Raw genomic sequence first — 15,166 nt, forward strand, 5'->3', positions numbered from 1 at the left:
AGCATTGGAGATGTCACGTCCTTGTCTAAAAATGTTAATTATAATTCGATATTAAGTTATATGATATCTTCCTGTGTACTAATGAGCTAATTAGGCGTTAAAAGTGTGTATAGGAGTATATACCCTAAATAAAATATGAGTTTGGATAGAGAGCGTTTTAAATATATGATTAAAATCAAAGGAAATTTGTGTATGAATTTGAATTTAATTTTCGGAATAACATTTTGAAATCATCATTTAATTCTATTAGACCCGAGATAACGTCTCTTGGACTAACCTTTTTATATTTTTTCAAGAAACTAGATTGGTTATATGCAGCTTGTGATCGAAATAATAAGCAATAAATAGGAATAAAAATATGTTAAACGAAGCCTAATTACACAAACTAGAAGAATTGGAGCTAAATTAGACTTTTGAATAAAGTAAAAGGGAGAGTTGTAACATTTAGGGACCTAATTGCACAATTTGAAACAAATTAGGAGATAAATAGAAATTAGCAAAAAAATAAATAAATAAATAAATCCCTAAACTCTACCTTAAAGAAGAATAAACGCGAAGCATTGGAAGAATTTGGAATAAGATCCTCACTGGGGTATCACTCATTTGGCGAACCGACCATAATCAAGGGAAAACTCCTCCTCTGTATGAGGCTACAAACCATACTTCTCAATAATACTGAGATTCTGAACCGTCATCTTCTGCGCGGCCCTTTCATCCGTGGTTGATTCTACTCTGTCATGGTTATTCGCGATTTCGCTCGTCCATTATTGTTTTCCTAGTAAGCATCCAGTAAACACAAATTTCTCTTTTAATTTCGTTTTTTTTTACTGATTTGAACTGGTGTGCTGGTCTATTTTGGTTGATGATTTTATAGTAGTTGTTGAGTTCTGGGGATTATTTTCTCTCTTTATTTTGTTAGATCAGAGTTCCTTTTTGACAGATTAATACTCGTTTAACTCTTGTTTCTCTAGTATTTGTATTTTGTTTCTGGGTGAATCTCTTATTTCTTCTATCTGAGGAGAGATCAGAATAATATCTAATCCGATCTAAACCAATAGATTGCCTATTCAGTCACTAATTGCATTTTTACTCCTTTTGGAGCTTTCTAAATTCTTAAAGGCACATGCAAAGGAATCCTCTGAAATCACAGATTCCATAGGACTTCCAGAAGTTAAGCTCTATTAATGGTTTTAATAGATTTTGACCAAAGACCATGGAACCGGGCTTACTTTCTTAATTTAGGTAATTTAAATATCCTTGTTCTGCATAATGAATATCGTCGAACCTTGGGCATTTTGGGGATCAGTACAGTTTACAGTTTAGCAAAGTGAACTATGTTTGTTAGTAGTTTTGTTTTGCCGAGAGACAAGATGATGAATTTTATGCTCATTTTCTTATCTGATGTCCAGCTAAAAGAAAAGAAACTAGGATCCATGAGTTTTTTATTATGTAGCATTTGTTGCAGAAGGGATAGGAGATGGAGGAGGGTTACTTCGGAAGGGCATAAGTATATCTTGAGCTAAGGTTCCTAAAGTCTCATTCCTAATTATATAATGAGAATGTGTATATGTTTGGAAGTAAATAGATAAGCTTCTATAAGGTATTGTCTCTTTCCTAAGAGAGTTCATTTTCTAAGAGTACAGGGCTTGGAACCGGGATATAACTAAGAAATATAGAGGATAACTTACTAACTTGGATGAAGGCTATTGAGAAGGACCTTCAGTTATTAGATTATTATATCTTTCTAAAGGATCATGTAAGAAAAAGAAATAATTGGAAAAGAAGAATCCATATATATAGCAGATTCTAACTACTTGGCTATTCAATTTTTTTTTTTTTATTTCTTCTTATTGGTGCAATTATAATTGATAAATAGTCCATGTATTCTTGTGTGGTTTTGGTTGCATTTGTTTTTAGGGGTCTAGTACTTCCCATTGAAAATATGATGATTGGAGCTTTCACGAAGTTCTTCAATTCCTCTTTGATATTTTTACAAATCTTCCATATCTACGATTGATTTAATATGGATTTTCAATGAGTCTATGTTTTATGCTAGTTAGTCTTCGTTCTGTTTCTAGTAGAACTACGTGGCTTTGATTCCCTAATTGAAATTACCGGGATACGTAGGAAGCTTGATTATATTATCAAGTCCAAGCCAAATAAATGAACAAATGAATAGATAAATTTTAGACAGTCCATATAAATTTTTATCTATTAGGAAATTAAATTAAGAATTTAATGAGATAATATTGATGAGTCGAATTCGTAGTTTGTTATCTTATATTTCGTTCATACCCGATGTCAAAAAGGGTCGGGTTTGACAGGAGATGCCAATATCCCTATATTCTTCCCCTCTTATGGGGAAGACGCTGGTTCTTCCCCACAAGAGGGGAAGAAAAATGGTTCCCCATTTAAATGGGGAACCATTATTTTAATATTTTTTTATTTTTTTATTTAATATATATATTAAAAATTGATTTAGTTGTATTTTATTTTAGGGGTTTATTTTTATGTAGTATTATTTGATAGTTGGATAATTTAATTTAGTGTTTATTTGTATGTATAATTATTTTATATGTCAATTGTATTATAAATAATGTACATTAATTTTAAATCATGCAAAATTTAAATATTGAAAATTAATACATAAAAAAGAAGTACTAAAAATAAATTACGCATAAATTATCATTAATTAAAACAATGCACTAATTAAAAATCTAATACAATCCATTGGATAAATAAAAATAACATAAAACAACAACAAAGACACACATTACATTGAAAACAAACACATTAAAACAACTAGACACGTGTTATTATATGTTTGTTTCTAATTTTATTTTGGTGTAATGCTTAAGTGTTTCCTAATATTAATAAATAAATAAAATTAATAATTATTATATTATATATATTTTACATTTTAATGTATAAGTTTTTTTAATTATATATAATATTTTTAGAATTATTTTTAGCCTAAATTGATAAAGTTAACAATTAATAATAAAAGTGTATGTAAAATGTATTATAATATTAATAAATAATGTATATGAAATGGAATAAAAAAGAGAATATTCTTTTTAGGGAACAAATTATATTTTTGGGTTGGAGAAAAAATAGGGATTGGGGAAGTTAAAATAGAGAATTGGGGATAGAGAAGGGAAATATGGGGGTAATGGTTGGAGATGCTCTTAGTATACTATATATATTGTTATATCCTCTGCTTCCATAAATGAGTCATGCCGCCGCATCCACCTGCTTTATTTTCTGCGTTCGTAGTTTTGCCGATGATTTAAATTCTTGAAGGTTTAGTTCCATTCAGATTATCCTTTATTTTGATATTTTTTCTGGTTAATTTGCATTCCTTTTTTCCTTTTGGTGATTGTGATTCCTAATTATTTTATTTTCTTTTAAATATTTAGACCTAGTGTTTCCATTTCTCTCTCCTTGGATTTTTCGAAATAGAACAGCGTGACGATGATTCAGAGGGAGGAAGGATAGATTAGTCATTATAATAATAATAATTTATTATTATCAAATCAATAGTAAATTAGTAATTGCTTGATCTGAGAAATCGAGTAGGTTTGGACCTGGAATTTTCTTCAGGTTTTTACTTGGAGCAAAGGCAGAGAGGGTGGAGATACGAGAAATAATTTGTGAACTGGGGATTGATTAATTGATTGTGGAAAAAATAGGCGAGAGAGATGGGCATTTTCAGTACCATATTCGGTTTCTGTGGATTTGGAGTTGGGATTTCAACCGGGCTTGTGATCGGGTATTACCTCTTCATCTATTTCCAGCCCAGCGATGTTAAGGTAAATTCTTTGCTATCCTTGCGTTCGTTTTGATTGTTGTTCATATTTCTTATATTTATTTCTGTTGATCTTGTTTGCAGTGCTTCTTTCTTTTTCTGATGGTTTTGTATCTTGCAAATGCACGATTAAAAATAAATTATTATTAGATTTAAGCTTCTACATGCAATACAGTAATAGTTTGACAGTCTGCGTAATTACGCATGTTCTTTTCTCTAGTAACTGTGATTGCCCTTTTGAAATCATCAAGTCTTTTCTTTATCGCAATTCTTTTCATTATGCTTACGCTTAGGCTAGTTCATGTCAAAGCCTTGTAATCATCAATAAATGGCTAAACTTGTTCATTTGCTTATTCTGATGATCATGTGCATTTGAAGAGATAAGTTACCTCCCACCTCATTTAAGACCAAAGAAAAAAGAAAATTAGATCTGCTTGCTAGATTGTGAATTACATTGTAGTAATTGGACTAGCCCATCAGTTAGAGATAAACATAAAAGAATATGATATATATATATATATATATATATATATTTCTGAAATCTTGAAAATCTTTTGATGGTTGGGTAGTTTCCTTGCGCAGGATCCTGAGATTCGTCCATTGCTTGAGGAAGACTCGGAAACTTTGCTACGAATGCTTCCAGAGATACCCCTGTGGGTAAAAAATCCAGATTATGATCGGGTGGGTAATGATGCTTATGGTTTTTTTTTTTTTTTTTTTGCTATGGACTTCGACAAACATCTGATTCATTTTGTATGGACAACTTAACTCATGTTACTTTCCATTTTGCTGTAGGTTGATTGGCTAAATAAATTTCTTGAGTATTTGTGGCCTTATCTAGACAAGGTTTGAAGTCTTCCATCAATTTCTGATTTGTTACTGTAATGTTGTAGTTATCCTGAACAATTTGTGTTTTTCCTTTGATTTGAAGGCTATATGTAAGACTGTCAAGGACATTGCTACCCCCATAATTGCTGAGCAGATACCCAACTATAAAATTGATTCAGTTGAATTTGAAGCTCTTACTCTAGGGTCCCTACCACCAACTTTCGCAGGTCAGTATATCTAAATATCCTTTCCATTTTTCTTCCCTATTATGTGCATAGAAAAGGGCAAATCTTTGTTAAAAATCTCATCTAATCTGTGTATGAAATTTTTTAGTTGGGAAAATTAGAGAGATGCACGTGTTTTCACAATTTTCATCTGCACTTACATTTTAAAGCTGTTTTATACTTAAATTTTTCAACTTCAGAGTTGAGTAGGAAGAATATAAATTTACTCTGGAATTACTTCAGATTCAGAATGTGTGATAATTAATAGCTACTTCCTTTTTAGGTAACATGTTATTTTACCAAGCCTCAAGTGATCTGTTGATTAACTGGGAAAATTAAGTTGCTAGCACATTTTACTTGGATAGAACTCTGAAACCTATCAAGGACAATCCATTTCATTTTTCTTTTTCAATATTCTGTTTAATCTTTTTCATAAGTTTTTCGTTCTTTTTTTTTTCTTTTTTAAAAGGAATGAAAGTTTACGTCACTGATGAGAAGGAGCTAATTATGGAGCCATGCCTTAAATGGGCTGCAAATCCAAATGTCAATATTGCTGTTAAAGCATTTGGGCTTAAAGCAACAGCTCAGGTTCTTTTCCCTTTTCATTTGAGAAGAAATAATTTGTGAACACCTTTGATAATATTTGTTTCTCTTATTATTACTGTTGTTTGAACAATTTTAGGTGGTGGATCTGCAAGTTTTTGCTTTACCACGTATAACTCTGAAGCCTTTGGTTCCTAGTTTTCCTTGTTTTGCTACAATCTATGTGTCGCTCATGGAAAAGGTTGGTGATTATACACTTTGTTTTATAGTTTGGTAAAATAAATTTTCTTTTTCTACGACATTTACTTCTGTAAAGATTCTATGCATGCACAACATTGATCACTTATGTTTTGCACATCTCCAAAAAAATTTGTTGCTAATGGACTTTTTCGGAGGAAATACATGCTGAAGAAATAGCTAGCTTTGTCCCATATTGAAATACTAATCTCCGGCATCTCATGAATATAGAGGCACTATTTATGGGCCTGCTGATGTAACTATAGCCTTTGGGCTGGTAGCCCTATTTTGAATCCATGCTACGCAAGAAGGTTAAGCATTCAATAATTGACATAAGAAACTTCAGATAACTATCTGGTTCTTGTCTATACTTGTCACTCTCTTTTTTCTATGATGGTATATTTGGGACATGTACATCCAATCTCTTTCCTTGGTTTCTGGAATTTCAAAGTTGCTTGTGAATATTTATGCTATTGTTGTGATTATGAGGTAATTTCTGAAGTCAGAAATGCTAATTGTGCATACCATGGAAATAGCAGTGCTATTAGAGCAATAATAATCCTTTTGTTCCTTCTCATATATTTTTAATGACTATGGGATTGTAACCTTACATATTATCTATAGCTCAGTTTGTTTCTAAAGTTATATGACCTGATGCTTTGAACAAAATTATAATACTGAAATTTTCTTTGGCTTCGTAATTAATATGCTGAATCTACAGAATTTGAGATATCCTCTAGCTTGGTCTATGTGATTTTGGTTACAGGCCATCAGTAGGAGACTATAATGACTCTTTGAATTTAACACTGCTATCCTTCTTGGTTTATGTATACTAATGCTCTAATATGATATGCTTCATCACTATTGATTTGTGTCCATCTATTTGCAGCCACATGTTGACTTTGGACTAAAGCTTGTGGGAGCTGATCTTATGTCAATACCTGGTCTATACAGATTCGTTCAGGTACAATGTGAAGTTTAATAAAGTAAAACATTTTGACTATTGTAGGCTTTTATAAGTTGGTGTACTGAAGCATCTCTTGTATGCCAGCATTTCATTGTGTATTTGCTAATGATTTTAAGTGAGACGTTGGATGTTGCGGGTTGTGAGATTATTTCATAAGTTTTGAAGTTACATTAGGATGAGAAAGCAAATGGGGTTAGGGAATATCTGATTTACATTATTCTCGGGCAGTGTACAAATCATATTTTTCCTTTTATATGTGTAATTGCAAAAATGATAACAGGCTAAAAAAGTCCCTTGTGAAAAGTATTTTAGAGTTTGACTTCTTTGGTTGCTATTTAAGGTTCTTCTTGGAGTTAACGATTTTAATATTGGGATTATTTTTGCCCCTTGCAGGAGATTATTAAAGATCAGGTTTCTAACATGTATCTTTGGCCTAAAACCCTAGAAGTACAAATCATGGATCCTGCGAAGTGTGTATCTTCATTAAACTCTGTCAATATATATATGTATACAAACATACACACACACATATTTATATATTTGATAATGTTGTTTTTGTTTACTGAATCAATGCAGAGCTTTGAAGAGGCCTGTGGGAATTCTTAATGTGAAAGTTCTGAGGGCGACAAAACTGAAGAAGAAGGATCTGCTAGGTGCATCAGATCCTTATGTAAAATTAAAGTTGACTGAGGATAAGCTGCCTTCAAAGAAGACTACTGTGAAACACAAGAACTTGAATCCTGAATGGAATGAAGAATTTAGTTTTGTTGTTAAAGATCCAGAGACACAAGCTGTAGAGTTTCATGTTTATGATTGGGAGCAGGTCAAAGACTTCTATGTGCTTTTGACAAGCCATTCTTTTCTGTTATGTGGTTGCTTAAATTGAACTGCTCCTTTCTTATTTACAGGTTGGCAAACATGATAAGATGGGTATGAATGTAATTCCTTTGAAAGAACTTTCACCAGAGGAGCCAAAAATTCAGACCCTTGACCTCCTGAAAAATATGGACTTGAATGATCCGCAAAATGAAAAGTCACGAGGGCATTTAGAGGTGGAGTTAACATATAAACCTTTCAAAGAGGAAGACTTGCCAAAATTTGAAGATCCAAATACAGTTCAGAAGGCTCCTGAGGGGGCTCCTAGTGGTGGAGGTCTACTTGTTGTTATTATTCATGAGGCTCAAGATGTTGAAGGGAAGCATCATACTAATCCACATGTTCGGCTTATTTTTAGAGGGGAGGAGCGGAGAACTAAGGTATGACTATAAATACAGTATTAGCAATTGACTTTTGGTGTGTATTTCCGTATTTGTAGAAACATATGTTGATGGTTGTGTTGCATTCCATAACTCTTTGAAAGATTTAGGAGAACTATGTTTATATGACATCTATATAACATGATTCTTAATCGGGGTGGCTCTGTTGCTGCAATATAATTATGTGATATTGGTATTTTATGATTGACATGACTGATGCTGTGAAGAAAATTGTGACTGGTTCAGTTAGAATTTGTTGTTTTTGCAGTTGCATGAAATATTCACTTGTTCATCCTTTTTTCTTCAATTGTTTATTTATTATGTATAACATTGGTATGGTCTGAAGAAAATTAGCGACAGCGTTAAGTTTTTAGGGCTTATAATTCAATTTTGTTGGGTACACAGCCTATAAAGAAAAACAGAGATCCAAGATGGGAAGAGGAGTTTCAGTTCACGTTGGATGAGGCTCCAACTAATGATAGGTTACATGTGGAAGTTGTCAGCAGCTCATCTCGGATAGGCTTGCTGCATCCAAAGGTAGGTGTTAGCATAATTTCATTTATAGAATGAAAATGCAACGTTCTGATTTGATTTTGTTTAAGTAGGAATCGTTGGGATATGTAGACATAAATCTTGCTGATGTCGTTAGCAACAAAAGAATCAATGAGAAGTACCATCTTATAGACTCGAAGAATGGCCGGATTCAAATAGAGTTGCAGTGGAGAACATCTTCTTGAGCCGATCTACACACACTAATTCACTTTCAATGGATTTTGGTTTATAGATAGTGTAACAAGAATACCAACAAAAACTTCAATTCTATTTCTTGCTTCTGTAAATGGTTCTAATAAAACAAATGGGAAAAACCATTGATTAATGGTTACACTTTTTTGGACATTTTATTTATCTGGTTCCTTTACTTTTTTGTTTTTCAATGGAACTCAATGGAAAAGTAAAACAAATGTATTATGTGATGGGACTTATGAATTTGTATGTGTATTATAGATGATAGGTTGTTTGGTCTTTCCCTCCTAAATAGCTCCACGCTCAGTCCATAAAGATGGGTAATCTGAATCCTGGCCAAGCCTTGTGGTTGATAACTTATTAGATCACAAAATTCAGTTTTGGCAAATTTTTCAAGTTAAATATTATTAATTAGTATTTTTACATTCAATAATTGGATTCTGCTTGATAATCTAGTTAGCTATTTTAATTAAAATATTAAATAATTATTTAATTTAAATATGTTTGATAAAAGTTATTTTTCTGTTGTTTAAATTTTTTATTTTAATAAGTTAAAATATTGAGTTTAATTTTTATAGTTAGTATATTTATCAAATAGTTTATATTTTTCAGCACTTAATTTTTAGTTTTACAAACAACACTTTATAATATTTAGCACTTAAAATTCAACATTTATTTTTTAGTTTTATTAAATGAATTTGATTAGTCACTGTTAATTAATCTAGATCTAATGATGAATGTTATTTGGTCAGTCAAGGTTCGTGTGATGTGATCACTATTGTACCTCTCTATTCACTAACAACTAGATCTGGGCATGGGCCAAGCCAGTCGGGCTTTTCATAAAGCCTGGTGAGCCCAAGCCCACCTCAGTCCGTAACAAATTTAGTCGGGAAACAACTAAATTGCGCTTCAGTTTGAAGGGAAACAGCTACAAGTTGAACTTGAGATATTAGAATTGGAAAAACAAGGATTCAAGTGGAAAAGATGTAGCAAGAAAAGAGACCATTAACTCAAAAAAAATTAGGATCTAGAATGAGAGGATGGAGCTTGAGTGATTTTAGTTAATTAGCTGGTCCTGCCAAATCTTTTTCAATGAAACAAAGATTTTTGCGTGGATGTAACATGGAAAATACTGTTTTATGGTGAGTTTGTATTAAATGTATTCATATAGGAGGAAGAATTGGCTTCTAAATCTAATCGTTTTAATTTCCAGATTAGGAATAATTGGAGGTAGATGGAAGGGAGATTGGGATCTGATGAACTATAGGATGAAATTGGAGAGGAACAGGAAGAAAATTTTGAAAAGATGAAAATACCGTGGCATACTTGAGGCATTTTTTCTTATTTTGCTTAAACACTAATACCAGTTTGACACGTCCTCTAATTAAATTTTAATGGTCAGCGTGAAACCATAGTATTTTTTTTGTTCTACTTTACTAATTTTAATATGAAAAATAGTCAAATTAATACTTTAAATACAATCAAAGAACGGCGACCCTTTGCTTTATATACTTTTTTTACTGCTAATATATTATTATATATTAATTTGGACTTGATGATTTATCATTTGAAATGCACAGGGAGAAATATGCACATCTTTGTGCACTCATAGAAGATGAAAAAGTAGACCCATCAAATCATATGGCTGATGAAGAGAGTTCTATGGATGATGATACAGTGCGCAGTTCTTTGCGTGCAAGCCCTATCAATTCATATTCTAAGGACAGAACTTCTATAGAAGATTTTGAAATAATAAAACCAATCAGCAGAGGGGCTTTTGGACGGGTTTTCCTTGCCAGAAAAAGAGCTACCGGTGATTTGTTTGCTATAAAGGTTATCACTCTCGCCATTTATAAATAATTTTCATTATGAAATGACATGCCTCTATAATTTCTAGGATTGGACACATTGGCTACTATGCATTCACATTAATGCATAGTTTTTATAGTAGTTTTCTATTTTATTGATTCATTCATTATAGGCCTGATGCTCCCCCAGCCTCCTTAACTTGTCCAAATTGGTCATTTTACCCCCCTAACTCATTAAATGTCCTATTTACCCCATTAACTCTATAAAAGTGGTATTTCTCACTCCCTCAACTTGTCCATTTACCCCCAACTCATAGAATGTCCTATTTACCCTCTTAACTTCATAAAAGTGATATTTCTCACCCCTTACAATCCGTTATCGATGTCTAAATTGATACCTTTTTTAAACGTTAAACTTATATTGATGCTATTTTGTACGTGACACCTAAATTGATACTTTCCCAAAAACCATAGGCCTATTTTGGTACCTTATCCCTACATATAATGTCTTTAATTTGTTTATATTAATGTTTTTGTTATTTGTATCTTTTATTCATTCTTTCTTTTTTCAACTTTTTTGACTAGTTAAATTTTAATTATCTAATTATTGTAATAAACACATAAAGGATCAATATAATTATCAAATAAAAACAACATAAAGGATCAATATAATTATCAAATAAAAACAACATAAAAAGTTGATATTAAAAAAAGTATATTTTCAAACTCATTTAAATAAGTCCTATTAATTTTGCACTATAAAGGGTAAGAAATACCACTTTTATGGAGTTAATGGGGTAAATAGGATCATAAGGGGTGAAAAATACCACTTTTATGGAGTTAAGGGGTAAACAGGACATTCGATGAGTTGGAGAGGGGTAAAATGACCAATTTGGACAAGTTAAGTGGGTGAGAAATACCATTTTTATGGAGTTAAGGGGGTAAATAGGACATTCGATGAGTTGGAGAGGTAAAATGACTAATTTTAACAAGTTAAGGGGGCGGAGCATTAGGCCTTCATTATATTTATGTAAATCACTTGCCTCTTTTTCAGTTAGTTTGAATTTGGGAGTAATATGGAACTCTTTCTACATGCACTATTATTCTCTTTCAATTATGAAAGCAGTTCAAAATGATGGTCAAATAGACACATTTTCCTGGCATTTAATCTTTGTATACTACATTGACAGAAAGAACGACGCTGTGAAATGCCTGATCCCTTAAAGTTATAGTGAAATAATTGTTAACAGCCTCTTGCAATTAAAAATATAAACTTCAAACTGTGAGGGCTTGAAAATGTAAAACTGGAGGGAGAACTATAACTGTATCCACATGTGTGATTTCCTATTGTGCTAAAAAGAGAAATACGAAAAATGCTAGCAAAGTCGTGGATGAAAAGATTTCAGAGTGTCTAGGACTTGAATGGCTTTATGGCTAGGTGACCTTTAATATTTGATGTCAAAGATCTATCTATCCATAGATCTCTTTTGGCTTATTGCCACTAAATGGTTAGTGTTCATTCACCCTTTTTCACTCACTATTCGATTTTTCAAATGATGACTGCATCGGACAATGATTGTAGTTTTCCAGTTGGCTCAATTTACATTTTGTATCATTAGGATGTAGATGTACATGTGAGTTGAAGTATTACATGTTTACTGAAAGTGGCTTCTTCTCTGTTTTTTTTCTTCAAACAAACCCACAGGTTTTAAAGAAAGATGATATGATTCGTAAAAATGCAGTTGAAAGTATTTTGGCAGAGCGTAACATCTTAATATCAGTTCGCAATCCTTTTGTGGTGAGCATGCTTTAAAAATGTATAAACAATTAAGTGTTTGGTAGACAGGTATTCTAATGTTGTACATGATTGATAATGAGCAGGTCCGGTTTTTCTACTCCTTCACGTGTAGGGAAAATCTTTACTTGGTCATGGAGTATCTGAATGGTGGAGATCTATACTCAATGTTGAGAAACATGGGCTGCTTGGAAGAAGACGTAGCCCTTATGTATATTGCAGAACTTGTAAGAACTTATTGTATAATTGCCTATATCCTTACTTCTGTATTTGCATGTCCATCAATAAAATTTTCTCACCAAGGGTACAAATAGTTGGTTTTATTTTTCCCAGGTCCTGGCTTTGGAGTATTTACATTCTTTAAACGTCATTCATAGAGACTTGAAGCCAGACAACCTATTGATTAGTCAAGATGGTCACCTTAAGGTTGCTACTTTGTTCTTTTTCCTTAATCATTTATCCCCCCCTTAAAAAAGGATTATATCATCTTATGTTTTCTGGTGAAGGACATATGTATACAATTTCTCTGTGTTGACAATAATGTTGCTTTGGATTCCAACATCTTTTTCTGGTTCAACTGTTTCAAAAGTCTAATCTCTTCTATTGCAGTTGACAGATTTTGGGCTCTCAAAGGTTGGTCTTATAAACAGTACTGATGACTTATCTGCTCCATCATTCAATAGTGCTGGATTTTTTGAGGACAGTGAAACTGATAGTCAAAATGCATCAACAAAAGAACAACGCAAAAAGCATTCTGCTGCTGGAACTCCTGATTATTTGGCACCTGAGATACTTCTTGGAACCGGACATGGTTTATAATTTATTTTGCTAGTTAGATGATAAATACATTGTTTTTCAGTTTATTGATTTATTGCTTAACCTTTCCATACTATTCTCCTTGTAGGTGCAACTGCTGATTGGTGGTCTGTGGGCATTATTCTTTTTGAGATGCTTGTTGGTATTCCACCATTCAATGCCGAAACTCCACAGGTAGGTCATCTACAGATTCCAATCTAAACCTGTTAATGGTTTATTGAAGAGAGTAATCCCTCCACTACATATATGTTTTAATTGTATATGGCTATTGAATTACTAATGTCGTTAGATTTCACTTTTCTCAACCTTGTGGTGCTTCACGACAATCTATAATAGTGTTTCATAATAATATGCTTGGACTGAGACAATACATGCTACTAGCATAATCTATACTTGTTTTGTTGTAGATAATGTTTGTAATGAGTAAATTGATGGATATTGCATCAAGTTATTATTTCCTTTTTTCACTCCTGCGGAGTCTATTCAACTTCTGAATGCAAGAAATGTTATCTTTTCATTGTTCACGCTTGCGTCCAGCCTAATGCAGACTAATGGTTCCTACGTATTGCAGCAAATATTTGACAATATAATGAACAATGATATACCTTGGCCCAGGGTACCTGAGGAGATGAGCTTTGAAGCATGTGATTTGATTGACAGGCAAGTGTATAGTTGTTGTGCTTAAGAGTTATCTTGTTTGAAGGCCACAAGGGATTGAAATTTATATGCCCATGGAAAAATAAGACAAGAGTCTTGGGGAGTACTTTTTTATGGTTTTCTCGTGTGTAACTTCATATCCAAGGATCACGATCACAATTTATGTGCACGAACAAACAATTAATTTGAGGACCAGAAAGGTAGAAATTTATGCTAAAAACATTAGATTTTAAAATGTATGCTAGAGATAGAAAAAACAAACAAACATATTCTTGGGCTTTTCATCCAAGGATCACATTTTAACTTTTGAGGCTATTGATGGGATGTTTTATGGGAAGATTTTTGGGTTTTGATTGATATCATTTGTTTGTTCCATTTCAGATTCCTGACTCCAAATCCAGGTCTAAGGATAGGATCAAAAGGAGCCAAAGAGGTATACTAGTAATCGTCATTGATAAGATATTACGTGTAGCAGAATACGATAATCAAGCAGTTGTATTTTCTCACAGGTGAAGCAACACCCTTTCTTTAGAGATGTTAACTGGGACACAATTGCGAGGCAAAAGGTTGTTTTATTATCACTTAGTATTTGTTTTCTAGAATTATGATCATCATATCATATTTGAAGAACTCTTCAATTTCTCTTAAATCGCTGCAGGCTATGTTCATACCAGCAGCAGATGCTCATGACACCAGTTACTTTATGAGCCGGTACATATGGAATCCAGAGGGTGATCATTTTCAAGGAGGCAGTGACTTTGATGACCTAACTGACACCTGCAGTAGTGGGTCATATGGTAATTCCCAAGATGAAGATGTATGTGTATCTTTCCCTATATCAACATGCCTCTATTCTAATTAATTTCCAAATGGAAATGAATAAAAAAAAAATTATTCATTTAGTTTGAAAATTAAATGGTTTCGTTAAATGGAACACTAATTATCATATGAGTAACTCTATTGACAGTAATAATAGTGGCAAGAGAATGAAATTATGTAGAACAGGGGTCTTAAATTCAGTCATATCAATTCCCATTTTGGGCGGAACAGATCTACTAATTCTTTGATTCCAGTTAGTAAGAGGGATCTTGAACTAAGAAATAGATTCTAGAAGCTAAAAAAGGTATCTTGAGCGAGTCATATACGAGATGATATGTTTGTATTTTATCATTGATTGATTGATTGATTAAACGTAAGAATGAAATTAATTGTATGTATATTTATGTATAAAAATATAGGTAATTATGTTTATTGATTAGGCAGCTCACCCATTGCCACATTGAAATTTTTAGGCTAAGTTCAGAAGATTCTTGTCTGCTAGTTTTTCTCAGTTTCATTCTGTATTCAAGTTGGTCAGCATAAGCGTCTCATTCCCATTAGAAATTTTATAGATATTCGTTAGGACTTATTTTATTATTGGATTGGATTAATTGCTTAAGTTTAAGTGAATATTATTGACAGATTAAATTGTTTCGTTGCTTAT

General features: G+C 32.5%; 2 protein-coding genes across 3 annotated transcripts; both read left to right on the forward strand.

Moving 5' to 3' along the window:
* Positions 1-553: 553 nt before the first annotated feature.
* Positions 554-8,869, forward strand: LOC136222110 (synaptotagmin-2-like). Its single transcript, XM_066009599.1, has 13 exons — positions 554-778; positions 3,580-3,812; positions 4,391-4,489; positions 4,604-4,654; positions 4,740-4,863; positions 5,330-5,448; positions 5,543-5,644; positions 6,530-6,604; positions 7,001-7,077; positions 7,184-7,430; positions 7,516-7,863; positions 8,269-8,400; positions 8,469-8,869. The coding sequence occupies exons 2-13, from the start codon at positions 3,702-3,704 to the stop codon at positions 8,598-8,600; spliced, it is 1,617 nt and encodes a 538-aa protein (XP_065865671.1). The 5' UTR covers positions 554-778; positions 3,580-3,701; the 3' UTR covers positions 8,601-8,869.
* Positions 8,870-10,196: 1,327 nt separating this feature from the next.
* On the forward strand, positions 10,197-14,888 carry LOC136223829 (probable serine/threonine protein kinase IRE). 2 transcript variants are annotated; one of them, XM_066011999.1, is made up of 10 exons: positions 10,197-10,440; positions 12,121-12,213; positions 12,297-12,437; positions 12,544-12,636; positions 12,820-13,021; positions 13,115-13,200; positions 13,598-13,686; positions 14,065-14,116; positions 14,193-14,249; positions 14,342-14,888. In XM_066011999.1, the coding sequence occupies exons 1-10, from the start codon at positions 10,249-10,251 to the stop codon at positions 14,543-14,545; spliced, it is 1,209 nt and encodes a 402-aa protein (XP_065868071.1). In that variant the 5' UTR covers positions 10,197-10,248; the 3' UTR covers positions 14,546-14,888. The 2 variants fall into 2 exon arrangements, with proteins under 2 accessions (XP_065868071.1, XP_065868073.1); XM_066012001.1 differs by lacking the exon at positions 10,197-10,440 and having other exon boundaries at positions 12,326-12,437.
* The last annotated feature ends 278 nt before the right edge of the window (positions 14,889-15,166 follow it).

The sequence above is a fragment of the Euphorbia lathyris genome, chromosome 3, assembly GCF_963576675.1.
Source record: "Euphorbia lathyris chromosome 3, ddEupLath1.1, whole genome shotgun sequence".
Classification (NCBI taxonomy): domain Eukaryota; kingdom Viridiplantae; phylum Streptophyta; class Magnoliopsida; order Malpighiales; family Euphorbiaceae; genus Euphorbia; species Euphorbia lathyris.

Excerpts from the sequence above, each read along its gene's own strand:
- LOC136223829 (XM_066011999.1), top strand. The coding sequence starts at position 10,249 with ATGGCTGATGAAGAGAGTTCTATGGATGATGATACAGTGCGCAGTTCT. Across the intron at positions 12,637-12,819 it reads GTCAAGATGGTCACCTTAAG|TTGACAGATTTTGGGCTCTC; the intron begins GTTGCTACTTTG and ends CTTCTATTGCAG. Across the intron at positions 13,201-13,597 it reads TCAATGCCGAAACTCCACAG|CAAATATTTGACAATATAAT; the intron begins GTAGGTCATCTA and ends TACGTATTGCAG.
- LOC136222110 (XM_066009599.1), top strand. The coding sequence starts at position 3,702 with ATGGGCATTTTCAGTACCATATTCGGTTTCTGTGGATTTGGAGTTGGG. Across the intron at positions 4,864-5,329 it reads CCTACCACCAACTTTCGCAG|GAATGAAAGTTTACGTCACT; the intron begins GTCAGTATATCT and ends CTTTTTTAAAAG. Across the intron at positions 7,431-7,515 it reads ATGTTTATGATTGGGAGCAG|GTTGGCAAACATGATAAGAT; the intron begins GTCAAAGACTTC and ends TCTTATTTACAG.